At 41.3% G+C, this 21129-nt stretch overlaps 1 protein-coding gene across 1 annotated transcript in view; it reads left to right on the top strand.

The window, feature by feature from the left end:
• The window catches only part of necab1 (N-terminal EF-hand calcium binding protein 1), an 80731-nt gene that overhangs the window by 12471 nt on the left and 47131 nt on the right, over positions 1-21129 (top strand). The window contains exon 3 of the mRNA XM_043688113.1: positions 11309-11445. Coding sequence (XP_043544048.1) covers positions 11309-11445 — 137 coding nt within the window. The remainder of the gene's footprint in view (positions 1-11308; positions 11446-21129) is intronic.

The following is a 21129-nucleotide window of genomic DNA, read 5'->3' as shown; positions in this document are numbered from 1 at the left end:
CATTTATTGTATCCTTTGCTCCCGATGCGGTCTCCTCTACACTGGGGAGACTGGACGCCTCCTAGCAGAGCGCTTTAGGGAACATCTCCGGGACACCCGCACCAATCAACCACACCACCCCGTGGCCCAACATTTCAACTCCCCCTCCCACTCTGCCGAGGACATGGAGGTCCTGGGCCTCCTTCACCGCCGCTCCCTCACCACCAGACGCCTGGAGGAAGAACGCCTCATCTTCTGCCTCAGAACCCTTCAACCTCAGGGCATCAATGTGGACTTCAACAGTTTCTTCATTTCCCCTTCCCCCACCTTGCCCTAGTTCCAAACTTTGAGCTCAGCACTGTCCCCATGACTTGTCCTACCTGCCTATCTTCTTTTCCACCTATCACCTTCATCTCCTCCCCCACTCACCCATTGTACTCTATGTTACTTTCTCCCCACCCCCACTCTCCTCTAGCTTATCTCTCCACGCTTCAGGCTCACTGCCTTTATTCCTGATGCCGGGCTTTTGCCCGAAACGTCGATTTCGCTGCGCCTTGGATGCTGCCTGAACTGCTGTGCTCTTCCAGCACCACTAATCCAGAATCTGGTTTCCAGCATCTGGTTTCCAGCATTGTTTTTACCTCTGTTCAGATGGAAGGGTCTGTTTCTGTGCTTAGGACTCCATGACCCTGTGACTCTCTGAAACCTTGTTTCTTTTTTTGAACTGCTTACTGCATTGAAAGCAATCTGTTCATCGGAAAGAAAAACATTTAAAATTTCTTTGTGTTTTACTTTCAGTGATGCATTTGTGCCATAGAATGAGTAGACTGCAGTTATCTTGAAGAAGATTCTGTCAAATGAGTTTTAAAAATAAATTATTTGTGCAATTATTAATCATAAGTATATTTTGGGTTATTGTTCTTCATGGCAAATGCTCTACCAATATGTTTAAGTGTTTCAATAACTCAGTCGGGGTTGTCATATTTAAGGTTATAGATTGGAATCATATGATGTATTCCTGGCCTGCCTTCTACATTCTACCCTCTGTAAACTTAAAGTCATTCAAATCATGGGATTCCTTATTCACACCAAGTCCCATTCACCCATCACCCCTGTGCTTGTTGATATGGACTGATCCCCACATAAGCATTTTATTTTTAAATTCTCAGCATTGTTTTCAATTCCCAGAATTGGCCTTGTACCTTACCTTTCTACATAATCTCACTCACACCACAATCTTTTAAACTGACTGTGCTCATTAAATCTTGGCCATTTCACCATCCCCACTTTTAATTGCTAGTTAGAGTTTGTAGCTTAGTCCAATATTTATTCTTCTTTTAAGATGTTCCTGAAAGAGATATAGAGCCTTCAGCCACATCTGACGAATGAAGCCTTTTAAGATTCATGTACAATGTTGCTTTACAATACTCCATGAAGTCCCTTGGGATTTACACCAAAAACATGAAATAAATATAAATTGTTTTCCCCGTGTTAAGAATTTGTAAGAGCAACAGTACTTCATCTTGAGAGATTTCTGCCTGAGTCATTAAACTTAGATTGTACAGAAAAAAATTTGTTATTTTACTGCTGCTTATGAGTTAAGGAAATATGCAAATTTAAATACCCAAGGGAAATTAACATATTTCTTACTTGCACTTGAAAGCCTAAATCTTCTGCTCAGATAAAATCTGAATATATGCATAAAACAGATCCAAGTGTCGCTTCAAGGTTCAAGCACTGGCTCTGCTTGCTGGTATGAAGTATTCAAAATCATAAAAGTAAAATATTGTCAATGCTGGAAATCTGAAGTAAAAAAAGACAGAATACTTTCTTTCCTAAATAGAGAATACATTCTTCCTATATATTCTGACCAGACCAGGTTTAGCAACATCTCTGGAGAGACAAGCAAAGTTAATGTTTTGAGTCCGATAAAATTCTTTGGAATTCGATGTTTATGGTCTGAATAAATGTTTCAACGAAGGATCGCTGGGCTTGAAGCTGTCACTGTTTCTCTCACCACCAATGCTGCCAGACTTGTTGATTTCCTCCAGCACTTTCTGTGTTGAAAATTATAATGGATCTGGTCAGAATATGGAGAGGAAAGTTATTCCTGTTAGCAGAAGGATCAGGAACCAGAGGGCAATACTTTAAGGTAATGGCAAAGGAACCAGAGGCAACATGATGCAAAACATTTTTGTGCAGTAAGTGATTGGGAGCTGGAAAATACAGCCTGAGGCAAAATCAATCATAGCTTTCAAAAGAAAGTTGACAAACAACTTATGACAATATGTTTATCAGGGTATGGGGGAAAGGCAGAGTGACCCTTCCAGAGCTGGAACACAAACCTGTTGGTTCAAATGGCTTCCTCAGAAATGTAATAATTGATGATTTTATAAATAAAGACATCCATTTCAAGAAAGTTAGTGAATGAGCTGGATGAGGGAATATTGGACAGAGAGCATGATGAGTGGAAGAAACTGGGTGGAAAATGAAGAGAATTACACTGTGTTAATATCATAGGGGTATGTGGCTCCCGAACTAAAGAGCCACAGCACTTCAGTGTTTACAGATTCTGCTTTCAAATAATTCTCTTAAAGCATGGAATATCTGTTTGACACTGGAGGTTTGATTTTAATTTGCTCAAAACCAATCAGTTCTACAGAATTAAATCCGTTTCCAGGGATTGTGTCAGATGCTGCATTTTAGGTAACAGATTGGGTGGTGGAATGCAATAACTGATCAACAGCCAGCATTCAACATTCTAATCCAGAGTGCACCAAGCAACAGCTCCAAAGCATGCTTCCTAAGTGCCTACAGATATCAAAACTACTGAGAGGTGGAATATCAGATGAGAGGGTTTACCTCAAAAGAATTGGTGGCAGCAATCATAACATGATAGAATGTCATGTTTGGTTTAAATGTGAGAAGCTTGGATCAAATACTAGTTATTCAAATCGAAACAAATAAATTATGAGAATGTGACGACACAGTTGTCTAAAGTGATCAGGAAACTGGGTTACAGACTTTTCTGGAGATATTCAATAACTCTCAGCAAAGATCATTCTGTTGTTAAAGAAATGCTGTTCGAAAAGGATGTTTCATCTAGTAAAGTAAGGAAGTTAGGGATAATACCAAATTGAAGGAAAAATATGCAAATATTAGTGGTAGGTCAGAGATTGGAAAGAAAAGAAATACCAGCAAAGAAAGACTAATCTGTGATCTTGACCTAAGAACAGACTCAGCAGCCAGGCCACCTTCCAGGTATTTTGAGTGAAGATATAACCTATTCTCCAGTGGATACTCATTGGATTCTGTCGAAAGGCAAAGAGGAAATTGTAATTCCATCTCAAAATGAAAGAAATCTAGATCACTTGCCTACTGTTAAGTGCAACTAAAGCAGTAATGTTAAAACTGGGGTGTAAGATTATACATACATCAAAATGTTATACATTGTTAATAATGTAAAATTTCAAACCCTATGTTCAATCATTACTCTACCAAGGAAAAACCAATATGGCTGGCATTGGCACTGCAGTGTGATTCTGCCACTGTATGAAATTAGTGATTAATTAAATGATGTGAGATAATCTTCACATACATAAACCATGGAGTGCCGTTGCTGAGATACATGTCTTTTCAGATACTGTGTGGTAATCCCACTAGCTTTCGTGTTGATTTTAGCTTTTAGAGTTTTGCTGTCCTGCCTTTTCAGAATCTATGGTATTTATAATTTGTTCTATAAAATAGAACTGCATATGTGTTTCTATGGTTGTAATTCAGTAAGGATGTCAATAGATATCTAATATATGTTGAATTTTCTGCTATCATGATTCCACTTAAAATCATTGCACTGTACCACATTAAGTTATGTTCCCTAAAAGTTAGGGAACTGAAGCTGGAGCTGGATGAACTGCAGATCATCCGAGAGGATGTAGAGGAAGGTGGTCACTCCTCAGGTGCAGGATAAGGACAGCTGGGTTACAATCACAGGTGGAGAGAGAACCGACAGACAAAGCAGGGATCCTTTGTGGCCGTTCCCCTCAACAATAAGTATAGCGTTTTGGATACTGCTGGTGGGGATGGTGTACCGGGGGAAAGTCATAGTTGTCAGGTCTCTGGCACTGAGCCTGGCACTTTGGCTCAGAAGGGATGGGGGGAGAATAGAAAAGCGCTAGTGGAAGGGGACTCAATAGGTAGACGGACTGACAGGAGATTTTGTGGTCAGGAAAGGGAATCCCGGAAGGTATGTTGCCTCCCTGGTGCCAGGATCCAGGATGCTGCCGATCGGGTTACAAGATTCTGAAGGAAGAGGGTGAGCAGCCAGAAATCGTGGTACATATTGGCACCAATGATTTAGCCAGGAAAGGGATTGAGGATCTGAAAAATGACGACAGAAAGCTAGGATGGAAGCTGAAGAGCAGGACAAGTAGAGTAGTGATCTCAGGTTTGCTACAGGTGCCACGAGACAGTGAGGTGAGGAACAGTTAGTGAGTGCAGCTTAACATGTGGCTGCGAGGCTGATGCAGGAGGGAGGGCTTCAGATACTTAGACCATTAGGATGCCTTCTGGGGAAGGTAGGACCTGTACATGAAGGACGGGTTGCACCTGAACAGGAGGGGCACAAATGTCCTGGGTGGGAGGTTTGCTTGAGTGGTTTGGGAGGGTTTAAACTAATTTGGCAGGGGGGGTGAGAACCAGAGCTACACATCTGATGGGGAAGAGGAGGAAGGTAGATGAGGCAATGACAGGATGTAGCAAATCTATCGGGAAGGTTTTTCATGTGATGGAACAAAGTTAAATGTGTCTGCTTGAATGCAAGGAGTGTCAGAAATAAAAGTGACAAACTTAGAGCATGGATCAGTACTTGGGACTATGATGTTGTGGCTGTAATGGAGACATGGGTTTCACAGGGGCAGAATGGTTGCTAGGGTTTAGAACATGTAAAAAGAACAGGTGGGGGGGGGGCGGAAGATGAGGGATGTTGCATTGCTAATCAGAAACTGCATCACAGCTACAGAAATGAAGATTGTCAAGGAAGATTTGTCTACTGAGTCAGTATAAGTGGAAGTTAGGAACATCAAGGGAGCAGTCACCTCACTGGGGGTCTTCTACAGACCCCCTAATAGAAGTGGGGAGATCGAAGAACTCACAGAGTCATAAAGTCATAGAGATATACAGCATGGAAGCAGACCCTTCGGTCCAACTCATCCATGCCTACCAGATATCCCAACCCAGTCTAGTGCCACCTGCCAGCACCCGGCCCATATCCCTCCAAACCTTTCCTATTCATATACCCATCCAAATGCCTCTTAAATGTTGCAGTTGTACCAGCCTCCACCACTTCCTCTGGCAGCTCATTCCATACCCATACCACCCTCTGTGTGAAAAAGTTGCCCAGTAGGTCTTTTAATCTTTCCCCTCTCACCCTAAACCTATGCCCTCTAGTTCTGGACTCCCTGACCCCAGGGACTTTGCCTATTTACCGTATCCATGCCCCTCATAATTTTGTAAACCTCTATAAGGTCGTCCCTCAGCCTCCGACACTTCAGGGAAAACAGCCCCAGCCTGTTCAGCCTCTCCCCATAGATCAAATCCTCCAACCCTGGCAACATCCTTGTAAATCTTTTCTGAACCCTTTCAAGTTTCACAACACCTTTCCGATAGGAAGGAGACCAGAATTGCACGCATTATTCCAACAGTGGCCTGTACAGCCGCAACATGACCTCCCAACTCCTGTACTCAATACTCTGACCAATAAAGGAAAGCATACCAAATGCCTTCTTCACTATCCTATCTACCTGCGACTCCATTTTCAAGGAGCTATGAACCTGCAATCCAAGGTCTCTTTGTTCAGCAACACTCCCTAGGACCTTACCATTAAGTGTATACATCCTGCTAAGATTTGCTTTCCCAAAATGCAGCACCTCACATTTATCTGAATTAAACGCCATCTACTACTTCTCAGCTCATTGGCCCATCTGTTCAAGATCCTGTTGTAATCTGAGGTAACCCTCTTCACTGTCCACTGCATCTCCATAGGCCAGCAGATTTTGGAAAAGTGCAGACATAGCAGTGTTGTTGTTATGGGTGACTTCAACTTTCCCAATATTGACTGGAACCTTCTTAGTGTAGATGGTTTGGATGGAGCCGTTTTTGTCAGGTGTGTTCAGGAGGGTTTCCTTACTCAGTATGCATACAGGCCGACAAAGGGAGAGACCATTTTGGATTTGGTGCTCGACAATGAGCCAGGACACGTGTCAGATCTCGCAGTGGGAGAACATTTTGGTGACAGTGACCACAACTGCCTCACATTTACCACAGCTGAAAATGTGTTGCTGGAAAAGCGCAGCAGGTCAGGCAGCATCCAAGGAGCAGGAGAATCGACGTTTCGGGCATGAGCCCTTCTTCAGGAATGAGGAAAGTGTGTCCAGCAGGCTAAGATAAAAGGTAGGGAGGAGGGACTTGGGGGAGGGACGTTGGAAATGCGGTAGGTGGAAGGAGGTCAAGGTGATGGTGATAGGCCGGAGTGGGGGTGGGGGCGGAGAGGTCAGGAAGAAGATTGCAGGTTAGGAAGGCGGTGCTGAGTTCGAGGGATTTGACTGAGACAAGGTGGGAGGAGGGGAAATGAGGAAACTGGAGAAATCTGAGTTCATCTTCATGCTCCCTTACCTGCTGCGCTTTTCCAGCAACACATTTTCAGCTCTGATCTCCAGCATCTGCTGTCCTCACTTTCTCCTCACATTTACCATAGCCTTGGAGAGGGAAAGGAGCAGTTACCAAGGGAAGATATTTAATTGGAGAACAGGAAATTATGACACTATCAGACAGGAGTTGGGAAGTACAAATTGGGAGCAATTGTTCCACAGAAAGGGCACAACAGACATGTGGAAACTGTTTAAGGAGCAGTTGTTGTGACTGATGCATAAATTTGTTCCTCTGAGTCAGGCAAGAAGGGGTAAGATTAAGGATGATGAGAACAGAGGAGCTTCTCATCAAAGGGAAGAAGGCAGTTTATGTAAGGTGGAGGAAGCAAGGGTCTAGCACAGCTTTAGAGGATTACAGGCTTGCTAGGAAGGAGCTCAAAAATGGACTGAGGAAAGCCAAGACAGGGCAGGAAGGCTTAGGGAGAACCCAAAGGCTTTTTACTCATATCTTAGGAATAACAGAATGAACAGGGAGAAGGTACGGCCGATCAGGGATAGCGGAGGGAACTTGTGCGTGGAATCTGAGCAGATAGGGAAGCTTTAAATGAGTTTTCCTTTGGCTTTCACTAAGGAAAGGGACCCTGTTGTGATTGAGAACTTTGAGGAATGGGGAAACAGGCCTGAACAGATCGAGATTGATGTGCAGGAAATTTTGGAGACATTAAGATTGATCAGACCCCAGGGCCAGACCATATTTATCCTAGGTTGCTCTGAGAAGTGAGAAAGGAGGATGCTAAGCCGCTGGCAAAGACCTTTGCTTCCTCACTCTCCAGGGGAGTCTTACCGGAGGATTGGAGGGAGGTGAATGTTGATCCTCTTTTCAAGAAGAGGAATAGGGAAATCTCTGGCAATTATAGACCAGTCAGTCTTACATTTGTGGTCAGCAAGGTTTTGAAAAGAATTATGAGGGATCGGATTTGTGACTATTTGGAAAAGCATAGCGTGATTAAAGGCAGTCATCATGGCTTTGTGAGGGGCAGGTCGTGCCTCACAAATCTTATTGAGTTCTTTAAGGAGGTGACGAGACAAGTTGATGAAGGCCGAGCAGTGGATGTGGTATACATGGACTTCAGCAAGGCATTTGATAAGGTTCCCCTTAATAGGCTCATTCATAAAGTCAGGAGATATCGGATACAGGGAGATTTGGCCGTCTGGATTCAGAATTGGTTGGCTGACAGAAGGCAGAGAGTGGTTGTAGGTAGAAAGTATTCTGCTTGGAGGTCAGTGGTGTTTTGGTTTTCATTAACAGGGGGATCGTGTTTAAGAGCCGTGAGGTTTTGCTGCAGCTCTACAAAACCCTGGTGAGACCACATTTGGAATATTGTGTCCAGTTCTGGTTGCCCTATTATAGGAAAGATGAGGAGGCTTTGGAGAGGGTGCAAAGAAGGTTTACCAGGATGCTGCCTGGGCTGGAAGGCTTGTCTTACGAGGAGAGGTTGACTAAGCTCGGACTTTTCTGTCTGGAGATAAGGAGGAAGAGAGGTGACCCGATCGAGGTGTACAAAGTAATGAAAAGGCATGGATAAAGTCAATAGCCAGAGACACTTCCCCAGGGCAGGATTGACTGTCACGAGAGGTCATAGTTTTAAGGTGTGAGGAGGAAGGATAGAGGAGACATCAGAGGTAGGTTCTTTGTGCTAAGAGTTGTGAATGCGTGGAATGTGTTGCTGGCGGTAGTGGTGGAAGCAGAGTCATGAGGGACATTTAAGCGACTGCTGGACATGCACATGGAGAACAGTGAGTTGAGGGGAATGTAGGTTAGGTCATTTTATTTTAGATTAGGATTAATCCTTGGCATAACATCATTGGCCAAAGGGCCCGTACTGTGCTGTACTTTTCTATATTCTATGTTCTATGTAACATTGTGACATTGCAATTGCTTCATCCATAATCAAAGAATCTGCAACTGTTGTTATGAGAGTCTTGGTTATATATCAGTTGTGTTCTAACCTTTTAGCTTTCTGCGCATTGTACTGCACTGACTTTGTATTCCAGTTTAAGAGTTCAGTTCAGCCTTTTAATTGTTTTTAAATTAGCAGAATCTTTAAAATTGAATTTCTTCCTGTAAAAACTTGAATTTGATTAAAATGGAATTAGCTCTGTTTTCTTGGTGGTTAGTACCCTACCTACAGATCTGTACAGCTGCCTGTACTCAAGAAAGCTGATGCCATTTAAGGGGGAGTAACTGTCCCTTCGTCGAATTATCTGTTGTCCAAAATTGTTGCCTTGTTATCTTCAATTAGCATTCAAAAATCTGCCACCAAAAAAATTGGAGTCATTTATGGAAACTGGATGTGGGTATAGTGGTATTGAAGAATCCAAGGATATTTTTTAGAACTAACTATTATGTTACACCCCTGAAGCATATAAGTGGCAGAACTAATATTAAGCTTTTAGGTTACGACAGAGGCTTCTAATAGAGCATCATGCTTCAAATAATCAAAAGTCAGATGGAATATGAGACTTTTATATCCTCAGGTCACACACTATGATCCAGTGATGATATCATGAGCATGCTGTTAAAGGCACAATGGCATGGTCCCAGGTCGAAAATCTGCTCCTGAGGAAAGCTAATGTAGAACACACTGACTCCATCCAGACTGTGTGTCATTGACAGAATGGGTGAACTCAATGTAGCCTGAACATTAGCTCCTTCAGAATCAATAACTTATACAACAAACAGAGCTACTTTACCAATTTATTTTCCCCATCCTACCCCACACAGGGCATTGAGATGCTCCCATACTGCCAGGTCATGGGCAGCTACCATTTGCTTGGCGCTCAGGTACCTCCTCATCAATCCCAGATATTTTAACAGAGTCAGCAATGGAGATTTCCAGTTTATACTGAGTGGCACTTAAAACAGAGGAGTATTTGTTGTTGTATTGGAGGATTATAGATCCAACAATGAATGGCCTTATATTCATGCTTAGGTGGATGTGTTGCTAACTCTGTGGGTGAACATATGAAACACATTGTCTAAAACTAGGTACACAAATTAATGAATATAGTTGCCCCAAATTTTAGGTGGAGAGGAGAGCAGCATTGGTTATAATAAAGGTAGGCGACAAGTCCATGAATTCAAGGAGAATGGAGATTGAGTAATTTTATTGATGCAGCTTCATTTCTGGGTGTTTCAGCTATTGATGTAAAAACAATGACTGCAGATGCTGGAAACCAGATTCTGGATTAGTGGTGCTGGAAGAGCACAGCAGTTCAGGCAGCATCCGAGGAGCAGTAAAATTGACGTTTTGGGCAAAAGCCCTTCATCAGGAATAAAGTAAAAGAAGTAGTTACCTTGGACTGATAGAAATAGATTCAAATGAGAATCCATATCATTTAAATTACTGTTAAAGTACCGATTATTCTCTGAATGTGGACCATGCACACTATTTTCAAAAGTTGACATTCAATGGTATTACTGCTATCAACATCCTGGGTGTCACCAATGACCAGAAACTATACAGAACTAGTCACATAAATACAGTGGCCTTTGGATGCTGCCTGAACTGCTGTGCTCTTCCAGCACCACTAATCGAGAAGCTAATTGATGTGTCTGCCAATGCCCCACTCATCCATCAATGCAATCTCTTGTGAGAATCCTGGCCAGGATTTCATGGCAGTGCACCTCTTCAAGATTGCATTCAATCAGGACTCAAATCAAAGTAATTGTGAAGTAATTGATGGAAAATCTATTTCTGTCTATTTGTCTGATTCTCGACTTGTGTACTGAAATTGGCATGTTTGTCCAATTTGTAATCTTCAAGTAGTTCAAATGACATATGGAATGATCAGTAATATTGTCTGATAGTGTAGCAGTGAAGGAATAAAAGAGTTTCAGAGATTCTTTGTGCATGACTCAGCACCATTTATTGGGAAACCTAGTGATGGACAAGATGAAACATAAGATTCTTTGGGACCTTGACAGGGTAGATGTAGTAAGGTCATTTACCCTTTTGGGATCAGAGGGTACAACCATAGAATAAGGAGTCATGTTCTTATGTATTATTCAGATTTGAAAGAAGGAACTTTGATTTGCATTTCAATAGCATTTACTTGATTTCTGTTGCTTAGGTAAGTAACTGCTAGTGAAAATGTAGTCATAGTTACCAATAATTAGTTTACATCAAAAGAGAGCCACCTCAGAGCTGATGGAATTCTATTCTCAATACTGTGCTGTCCCGAGAAAGTAGTTACTAGTATAATGGATCCTGCATTAAATATGGCATCAGTCAAGGTAACCAAGGCCCTTCCCCAACATTGCTTGAGTCATGGGTTGCAAGATCGCCGTTGTAATATAGATTTTATATTCCCAGGTGAACATGATTGGTTGATACATCAGCCACATCAGAGATGAAGCTTCATATCTGAATTGGAAATATTTTTTGAAAAATTGATCTCATCACTTGGCTTCGCCACATATCCAGCATAATATCTGTGGTGGCCAGAAAAATAAAATCTCCATTATTTGGTGGTAAACCTCCTTCCTCATGTACAAAGTTTTTCTCTCCTGTTTAATTCCCCTTTCAACCTTCAGCAGTACACGACCAGCTTAGCCAGGAGTCATGAGGGACATTGAAGCCCTTTTTTTATTCCAAATTTATTGAATTGAATTTCTTCTATAGGATTATCAGGACTCATGTAATCTGGAACAGTTTGTGACTCGCTTTTTGCTGAAGGAAACAGTGAACCAGCTGCAGTCTTTACAGAATTCTTTGGAATGTGCCATGGAAACCACAGAAGAGCAGACACGCCAAGAAAGGTGAGCCTGGAATTCGCATTGTCACTATGTTTTAATTTATACAAATTATTTTTTGAAAGAATAATCTGTTCTGTCTATACGATTCCCCATGCAAAGTATTTGAAGTATGTCCTGTTTACGAACATGCTAAGTCCCTTTATTTTCTCTTTGTTTTCATTTGTCTCATGAGGCAGGCAAGAGGAAAGCTCATAAGTCTCTTCTAAGATCATTTAAAGTGAGCTAACAGTAGAATAAGGGCAATTGGAGGAGCATTTTTCTTGCTTCACTTTGTCTTTAGTGTAGCTAAAATTGACAATTCATGGGGAACGAAATCTACATTGCCCACTCCCGTGGTCCACTGCACTCTAATTCATTGTTAGCCTCAGATCCAAGTACTTCATTCGTATAGACATTAATGTTTCCTCTTTCTAAACTGTAATGAATAAACAATGAGTCAAAAGTTGAAAACATTTTGTTAAATTGATGAGGTCTTTAACAGAAGAGAAGTATTATTTTGGCATGCATGATGAAAAATATGTGAGATATCCTAGGGGTTTTATTTTGTTTTATTTTACAAATGACTAATTAATTATGCTTTGTCAACACTGCTGCGACATTTTAATGTTAATCACTAAATGTGACTCAACTAATCACTATACATCAGAGAATTTACAGAAAATCTGTGATAGTGGTTACAGTAAACTGGAGAAATACAAGATACAATACTCTGTTAATAAACATGTTTAGCAGTGTCAATAAGAGGAAAAGAAGGTGAAAATTTCAGCAAAGGCGAAACAGCTATTTTACATCTGTAAATGTTGATGTTTGCTCTGTATTTCTAACACTTCAGCTCTGATTTACCTCAAGGTTAGAGAAAAATGAACTTTGTAGAGATAGTCAGCGTGGCTTTATGCAAGTGAGGTCTTGTCCCACAGACTTGAGATTTTTGATGAAGTGACAAAAATGATTAATGAGGTTAGGGCAGTGAATGTTGTCTACATGAACTTTACTAAAGCATTTAACAGATCCCTCACAGTAGGCTGGTCCAGAATATGAAGTCACATGGAATCCATGGTAAGTTGACAAATTGACTACAAAATTGAGCTTAAAAATGTGTTGCTGGAAAAGCGCAGCAGGTCAGGCAGCATCAAATGAGTAGGAGAATCAACGTTTCGGGTACAAGCCCTTCTTCAGAAATGAGGAGGGTGTGCCAAGCAGGCTAAGATAAAAGGTAGGGAGGAGGGACTTGGGGGAGGGGCATTGGGAATACAATATGTGGAAGGAGGTTAAGGTGAGGGTGATAGGCCAGAGAGGGGGTGGGAGCGGAGAGGACAGCCACGGGGTGGTTGGGTTGGTTGGTGCACGTGTCCCAGAGGTGTTCTCTGAAACGTTCCGCAAGTAGGCAGCCTGTCTCCCCAATGTATAGGAGGCCACATCGGGTGCAGCGGATGTAGTAAATGATGTGTGTGGAGGTGCAGGTGAATTTCTGATGGATATGGAAGGATCCCTTGGGGCCTTGGAGGGGAGTGAGGGAGAGGTGTGAGTGCAAGTTTTGCATTTCTTGTGGTTGCAGGGGAAGATGCCGGGAGTGGAGTTGGGTTGGTGGGGGGTGTGGACCTGACGAGGGAGTCATGGAGGGAGTGGTCTTTCTGGAATGCTGATAGGGGTGGGAAGGGAAATATATCTTTGGTGGTGGGGTCTGTTTGGAGGTGGCAGAAATGATGAAGGATCCAGATACATCCAGATAGAAACCTACTTTTCTATCTGTTTTTGTATGATCAGCAAAGTTAGCAGCCTCTTCATCGAAGAATTTTAAAATTTGTAATTGCTGATGGCCAAACATTGATCCCTGTGGTAAATTACTCATTATATTTTCCTAGCAAGAAAATGGCCCATTTAAGCCTATTCTATTTTAGCCACCCAGTCTTCCATACATGCCAATATGGTACCCCCTGAAACATGAGCTTTTATTTTCTGCAATAATCTTTGACGTAACCCTTTGTCAAATGTCTGCAAGTGCACTGGTTCCCTTTCCTCTACTGGGCATGTTACTTCCTCAAAGAATTTTGATAAATTCATTATATATGACTTCCCTTTCACAAAACCAAGTTGAATTTGCCTGATTATTTTTACTTTTTTTCCATATACCCTGCTACAACATTTTTAATAAAGGCTTCTGCCATTTTCACTATGACAAATGTTGTAGCTCCTTGCTTTCTGTCTCCCTCCCTTTTTGAATAAAGGGAATACATTCACTATCTCCCATTCTAATGGATCCTTCCCCAAATTTATGGAATTTTAGAATATTAAAAAATTCACCTGCCACTTCTTTTAAGAACCGAGGTTGAAGTCCATTAAGATCTGGAGACTTGTCAGCTTGCAACTCCAACAATTTATTTAATATAGTTTCTCTAGTGATTGTGTATAGTTTTATTGAGTCCCACCCTTCCTCCATTTCCAGAATTACACTTATTTCTGGGTTGTTCATTGTATCCTCTGCAGTGAAGTCTGATGAAAAAAAAACATATTTAATTCATCTGCCATCTCCTTATTTTCCATTATTAACTCACTTTCTATTGAATCAATGTCCATCTTATTAGCCCTTTTTAAAAAGTATCTCTTACTAAAAGAAAACTATTAATGAGAATCATCTAAGTCTCATTTTTGGTGAGTTTCCTGGAAGGTTTCTCTCCATGAGGCCTAGCAGGTCTTTCTCACACTATCATCCCAGACACACCTCATTAATTATGTGTCACGGCCCATGGATACCCTGCTCATCATATTCTCCCCACTTGCAGCAGGCGAAAGTAAAAAGCCATTGTGCATAGGTCAGGTGTTAGCTATATAGAGCTGTCTTCATATTTGAAGTAACTGGCCTCAACATGGCATCTAGGGGAATTTGCCATTGTGCTTTAAGGACAGAGAGCTGGTAGACTGAGAGGAGGGACATCCTCTTCCCATAGGACTGGAGGAGGAGGATATAATGCCAGATGCTATCAGCCTGGAATGAGGTTGTGACTTGATCAGTTTGGTTTCAGTCACCTGGAGGGATAATTAGTCATATATAAGGTCAATAAACTTTTCAATTCTGCCATACTCTTTTCTCACATTGACTCTGCTACTGTACCTACCTCCTACCAAGCCTCATGGTCTCTCACTCTCACTATTGCCTGAAGGAATCTTCTCTCACTAACTCTCAACTAATCCAACACTGTCAGACTAATCCTGCATGGCCTCTGCACTACCTCTCCTCAGGAGCAACAGTGTGTACAATCTACAAGTTCACTTCAGAAATTCACCAAAGATCCTTAGACAGCATTTTCCAAACTCACGACCATTTCCATCCAGAAGGACAAGGGCAGCGGTACTTGGGAAAACCACCACTGCAAGTTCCCCTCCAAGCCACTCACCACCCTGACTTGGAAATATACTGCCGTTCCTTCACAATCATTGGGTCAAAATCCTGGCATTAGTTCTCAACCGGCATTGTGGGTCAACCCACAGCAAATGACTGCAGCAATTCAAGAAGGCAGCTCATGCCCATCTTCTCAAGGGAAAATAGGGATGGGCTATCAATGCTGGCCAGCCAGTGATGCCCAAGTTCCACAAATGAATTAAAACAAATTCACGCAGAACACTTCACCATTTGTCTAACAACTGCATCTGTATTAATGGAAGTCCCAGCTATTTTCATGTCAGTCCACTCATCTCTTTGTCTCTTTCCAGGAAAAACAGTCCATAATAGAGTGGAGACAGCTCAGATGGGTGGTGTGATGCCCAACATTCAGCTCCTCAACCCCTATGAATGGAGGATACTTGCCCTGACAGGCAAAGACCAGGATAACTCCTGTGGAGGTGCCGAAACCTCCATGTCCCAGCAGCCACGTGGGAATAATTGTTCATTTCTGTGCTCAGCTTCAATTACCACCATGGTGAATGGGTCCTGAACATGATCGAACACCTAGCCCTTAATCTCCATGCATTCTGTCCTGTGTGTTCTGTGAATACCAGTAGAATATACTGTGTCAATAGCCGAAAGGGCAGCAGGTATCTCCTCGTCCACCTCTGAGGAAGTAAGCATGGATGTCTTAAAGGAAGCATCAATAAAGCTGCCCCCTGCACACCACACCAGCAATGACACTGACACCTCAGTGAATATGTTAGCTAGGTTAGCATCGGGAACACAAAATGGTGAGCACATCACTGCCACGTCTTCACAGCTGGGTAAGGGTGACATTGTCACTGTGCACAAAGTATCCAGTGAACAGTATTCTAACGAAAGTTGCCAGGTTCCAAAGTGTGACATTGAAGTGAAGAACTGCATTGTAAGTGGATTGGAGATGTGCCAAAATGATTTGGTGATGCTGATATGTGTCAAATGTCAAGGTCTATAGATAAGGGCTACGTGCGATCGCTATATGGAAGATGGAGTATAACTGAAAAGAAATACACTGCATCGAAGTGACAAGTAGGAGGGGCCAAGGAAAAATCTTTGGGCAACATTAAAGCTAATGGGTTTGGGAGCAGGAAGAGAAGGCATTGTAAGAGATGCTACGTTTATGATTAAATAAGTAAGAATAGAGCCAGGCGACTGCTGCCCCACCTAGTTGGATGGTAGATGAGAGGTTGTTGCAATACTGAAACAGCTTGTGGTCATGTAATGATATTGATTATACTTCTAATCATCAAAATAAATGAATTTGACTCATATAATATTCATTAGGCCTTAACTCTGGAACTGAGCATTTGTAAAACATCTTGTGACAACAATACTAGCTTATGATCAAATCAATGTCACTGATTCCCTTACATACCAAATGAAGTTCATTGTTTGAAATTCTTTGAGGTATTTGCATGTAATAAGATATTTAAGCATTCTGGACCAGAAATTGCTATCACTGTTGGATTAAATTTGACCAGTAGCAATCCTCTTTAAGATCATCCACTTCCACGTCAGCAATTTTACTCTCCGGAGTTCCGTGACTGGTCTCTTCGGATGTGTCTATTGAAGAAAACAGTGAATAAATCCTCTCAACACAGGGAATCTCTCCCTAACAACATTGTGGGTGTACCTACACCAAATGGACAGCACCAGTTCAAGAAAGTAGTTCATCACCAACTGCACCAGGGCAATTAGATTAGATTCACTACACAGTGGAAACAGGCCATTTGGCCCAACAAGCCCACACCAACCCTCTGAAGAGTAACCCACCCAGACCCATTCCCCTGCCCAAACCTACATTTTCCTCTGAGTTATCCACCTAACACTTTAGGCAATTTAGTATGGCCAATCCACCTGGCCTGCACATCTTGAATTGTGGGAGGAAACCAGAGCACCTGGAGGGAACCCACACAGATACAGGGAGAATATACAAATGCCACACAGGTAATCACCCTCAACACGAATTGAACGCCTGTCCCTGACGCTATGAGACAGTGTGCTAACCACTAAGCTAACGTGCTGCTCCTTTAGGGACGAGCAATAAATGTTGGACCAGCCAACAAACCCCAATGCCCTAAATGAATAAAAATAAGGAAGTAAGGAGAACAAAGTATGGCCACAAAAAAAGAGAATGCTGCAGAAAGTCAGCAGGTCTGGCAGCATCTGTGGAGAGAGAAACAGAATTAAAGCTTTGAATCCAGTATGATTCATCTTCAGAACTGTTCTGAAAAGTCATACCAAACTGGAAATGTTAATTCTGTTTCTCTTCCACACATACTGTCAGGTGTACTGAATTTCTCCAGCATGCTCTGTTATTTTCTGATTTCCAGCATCCACAGCATAGTCATATACTAGATTAAAAATAATTGTTGTACTGTTCCTGTTATTGTCATTGCCAATGATTGTAAAGTTGCTTTGGTACCTGTTTCAAATGGGTCAAGATGAAAAAAAAAACATTTATGGTAGAGTTATATAAGCAGGACTGCAGGTGCAGTGGAAGATGTGGTGGTAAAAATGCATCATTCATATCAGTTTGATACAAATGTGCCTTCCAAACAGAATTGTGCTGCTGCTCATGTGTTTGCTTCTCCTGCTGCCCATGGGCACTATCCTCCTCCAGACCCTATTTTATTTAAGGAAAATAGAGTAGCATTTGGCTCGTCTCCAACATTGGCCAATGTCATAGTAGTGATTAGTTGATGTCCTGGGAAAGTTGTAAGATGTTAGTATACACAGCTCCAGACGATTGCTTTGATATATCAGATCTGCCTAGACATTGGCATTTCTGATAAAATGTATATAAACATGGTAGAACAAATTGAAATGGTAATTGCCCTCAAAATAATGGAACAGCCAACTACACCGTTGCCAGAACCTATTACACAACAGTGTGTTCTGCATATGCTTTGAATCTAGCAGCCCATTTTGTGGTCAGTACTAGAGGTCATCTCCAGTCTCTACAAAACCAACAGCAGCCATAGCCATTGCCCCCACACCATGTCCAGACCCTAAGAAGATGACAATTACAAAGCACCATTACATTAAATTAAAGGCCAGTTTATTTTGGGCAACTCAATAAATCCTTTGGATTTCATTAAAGTGTAATTGCATTAATCATTTTATCTTCTCTGCTGTTTGTTGAATAACTCTGAAATATTTATACACAGACCTCAACACATTTCCTTGTCATTTAGAATCATTTAAACTATTCTGACATTTCAGCAGCAACACCAGTCATTGAAGGAAGGGAGAATTAAACAAATTATAAGAAACTGAGTCTAATCATTTCATGCAAATCATAACATAAGAGACACTCAGTACATAATAACCTCATGCACTCCTACTCACAGTGCAAAGAACAGACATTTTGACATAAGTGGATCAGTTAATTGCAGGTTTTTCTTGAAATCACAGATAGCTTCATTGTTAAATAAAGGTCTTTCCATTTATACGGTTAACTAGGTCATATGTAATTCAAAATGGGAGAAATCGCAATACAAAGTAGACATTTAATTGCATTGATAGATTCATTTCTTTTCATTGGGTTCTACTGACTTATGTAATTTGGACTCTCATCAACTAAATGTATTCTTTCCTTAAATTTAGAAATGTCATCACTTATAGCGAACAAACCTCATTAATATAAATATGCTTGTTCTAAATGGTGAGGGCTTTAATAAGAGGGCACTCTAGTCTAAATCTGTTAGACAGAAGAAATTTCAAAACAAATTGCACTATTCAGTCCATTACATTATAGATTGCAGCCTGTCCCAGTGGCTACAGTAGCATATTGATGTTAATACGGTTTCCTACTGCAGATATTGTCCGGTTAAGCGATAACAGGACATGTTTCCTCCTTCAATGCCAATGTTAAAATTCCTTGTATTTTTACATGAGCAGATTGAAGGTGGCCAACACATTCTCTAGGTTTTTCTAATGAACCTGGTCAGAGATGTTATTACACACCTCTGGAGCAGGTGAATCTTGGACCATGGTCATCCATTCTTGGAAATATATCACCATTCCTTCAGTGTCATTGGGACAAAATCCTGGAATTCCTATAATTGCATTTTAGGTCACGGACTACAGGTTCCAAAAAGTAGCTCACTACAGCCTTCTTTGAGGAACTAGATAAGAGCAATATATGTTGGTACAGCCAGTGATATCCATGTCCCATGAGTGAATATCATATCCATGCCTCAATCTTCATTTAGATTCCTGTACAATCCTTTAAATGCAATTTGATGTGTATGTTTTGTATTAAAAGCAAAATGCTGCAGATTCTGGAAATCTGAGATAGAAACAAATTGCTGGACTATTCAGCCAATCTGACAGCATCTGTGCGTCCCTTTTCCGAAATATTTGTGTTTTGGCATGAGATGGAAATTCACCTGTAGATTGTGTTTCATGGATGTTGCCTCCTGAAAACATCACTTCTCCAATGCCCTTCCTCCTGTTGACATATAGGTCTTGATATCAGACAACTTGACAAATTGATAAAAAGATGTCACAGGAAATCAGGTTATGATTGTTCATTTCATATGTATGTCTGGAGAGTCAGTCTTAATACCATGAAGAGTAAGCTTACTCTAGTGGGTTTACAAAATGTCTCCAAGCTTTTTGCAGATTACAGCATGCATATTACAATTCCCAAGCTTTACTGTACAGGTCCCTCAAATTATCTTTTATTTTCCCACTGTCTTTCCTGGGTATCGAATGTTCTTTACCCCAGGCCAGCTCTATCTACAGATAGTGCATCTTCGGTACTTTTAGCCTGCCTTTGTACATCTGTGGTTCCCATTTACTTTTGCAGTATGGTTTACATTTAATCCATAATGAATTGAAACAGATTCAACCCCTTCAAGTCTGTTAGTATCAGACTACTGTGGCCATTCTTACTGTCACCTTGGTTCTCATTTGAGATTCAATCTTAAGGCAGCATAGGTGACAACCATCCTGATAAAACCTTCAAAGTATAAAAAGCAACTTTTCAGTAAATATACGGAGAAGATGCCTTTTCCCATTTGCATGATAGAAAATAGTTGTAAGTGCCAAGTATTTATTATCAAATTTCCTGGAGATTCCTCTAGCTCTTCAATTGCTGCCATGTAATTACTTTGTCTTTACGAATGAGTTTCAGGAAGGGAAAGCCTGTGGATAACTTATAAAATTTTGTGTGTGTGTGTCAATATCATTCTAATTGAAAGATTAACTTACCTAAGTCACCTTTCGAGATGGTTCGTATGTACGGACAGTCTAATACACTCGAGTTAAATCTATAGGTTGAAGCTAGATTCCTGATGAAATGGCATTTTCCTAAAATTCAACCCAATTTAAATTTACCAGAGACAGCTCATAGTACAACAAATGCAAATTATTTTCAGGTTGGAATTTTTATGACTATTTCATGTGTTCTCCATCAATATTCACTGAAACCATTTTAAATATGTGACAAATTGAAGTCATGGAGAAATTACATTCTGGAAATGTCAGCTTTAAATAACCCTGTACTATAATCACATCATTTCTAAGTTTGTAATTGAAATGGGAAGAAAGCAACTACAGTTACATTGAGAAATATGTTTGACAGCATTACAACAGCATTAACCTCCAGATTTCTACAGTGAACAAGTGGCAATATAGACATAACTTAAAGCTACATTACACAAGAGTGTGCTTCTGTATGTACTAGTTGTAGCTCAGGGCCCAGGTTATTGTACAGCTTATCAACAAAAAAGTACCAGTATTATTTACAATACTGCATCAAAATACTAGACAGGACTTTAGATGTTGTCAGCAGTAGATGTTGACACTGTGGCCACTGTTGTGCATTGGGACTCTTTGAAAATCAGGAGCCTTGTACAGGTTCAGTAATTGCCATTGAAATTTAAAGTTCTGATGGGTGGAGTTTCACTGCCCATGGCCCTCCAAAAATGTCACATACACTGTTGTTAGCTGAAAATGTGTTCCTCGAAAAACGCAGCAGGTCAGGCAGCATCCAAGGAGCAGGAGAATCGATGTTTCGGGCATTTGGGTTGGTGGGGGGTGTGGACCTGATGAGGGAGTCACGGAGGGAATGGTCTTTTTGGAATGCTGATAGGGAAGGGGAGGGAAATATATCCCTGGTGGTGGGGTCCGTTTGGAGGTGGCGGAAATGACGACGGATGGTACGATGTATATGGAGGTTGGTGGGATGGTAGGTGAGGACCAGTGGGGTTCTGTCCTGGTGGCGATTGGACGGACGGGGCTCAAGGGCTAACACT

This window comes from Chiloscyllium plagiosum, chromosome 4, assembly GCF_004010195.1.
Source record: "Chiloscyllium plagiosum isolate BGI_BamShark_2017 chromosome 4, ASM401019v2, whole genome shotgun sequence".
In the NCBI taxonomy this organism is placed as follows: domain Eukaryota; kingdom Metazoa; phylum Chordata; class Chondrichthyes; order Orectolobiformes; family Hemiscylliidae; genus Chiloscyllium; species Chiloscyllium plagiosum.
Note: the sequence above shows the minus strand (reverse complement) of the source record. Positions and strands in the feature narration are given on the sequence as shown.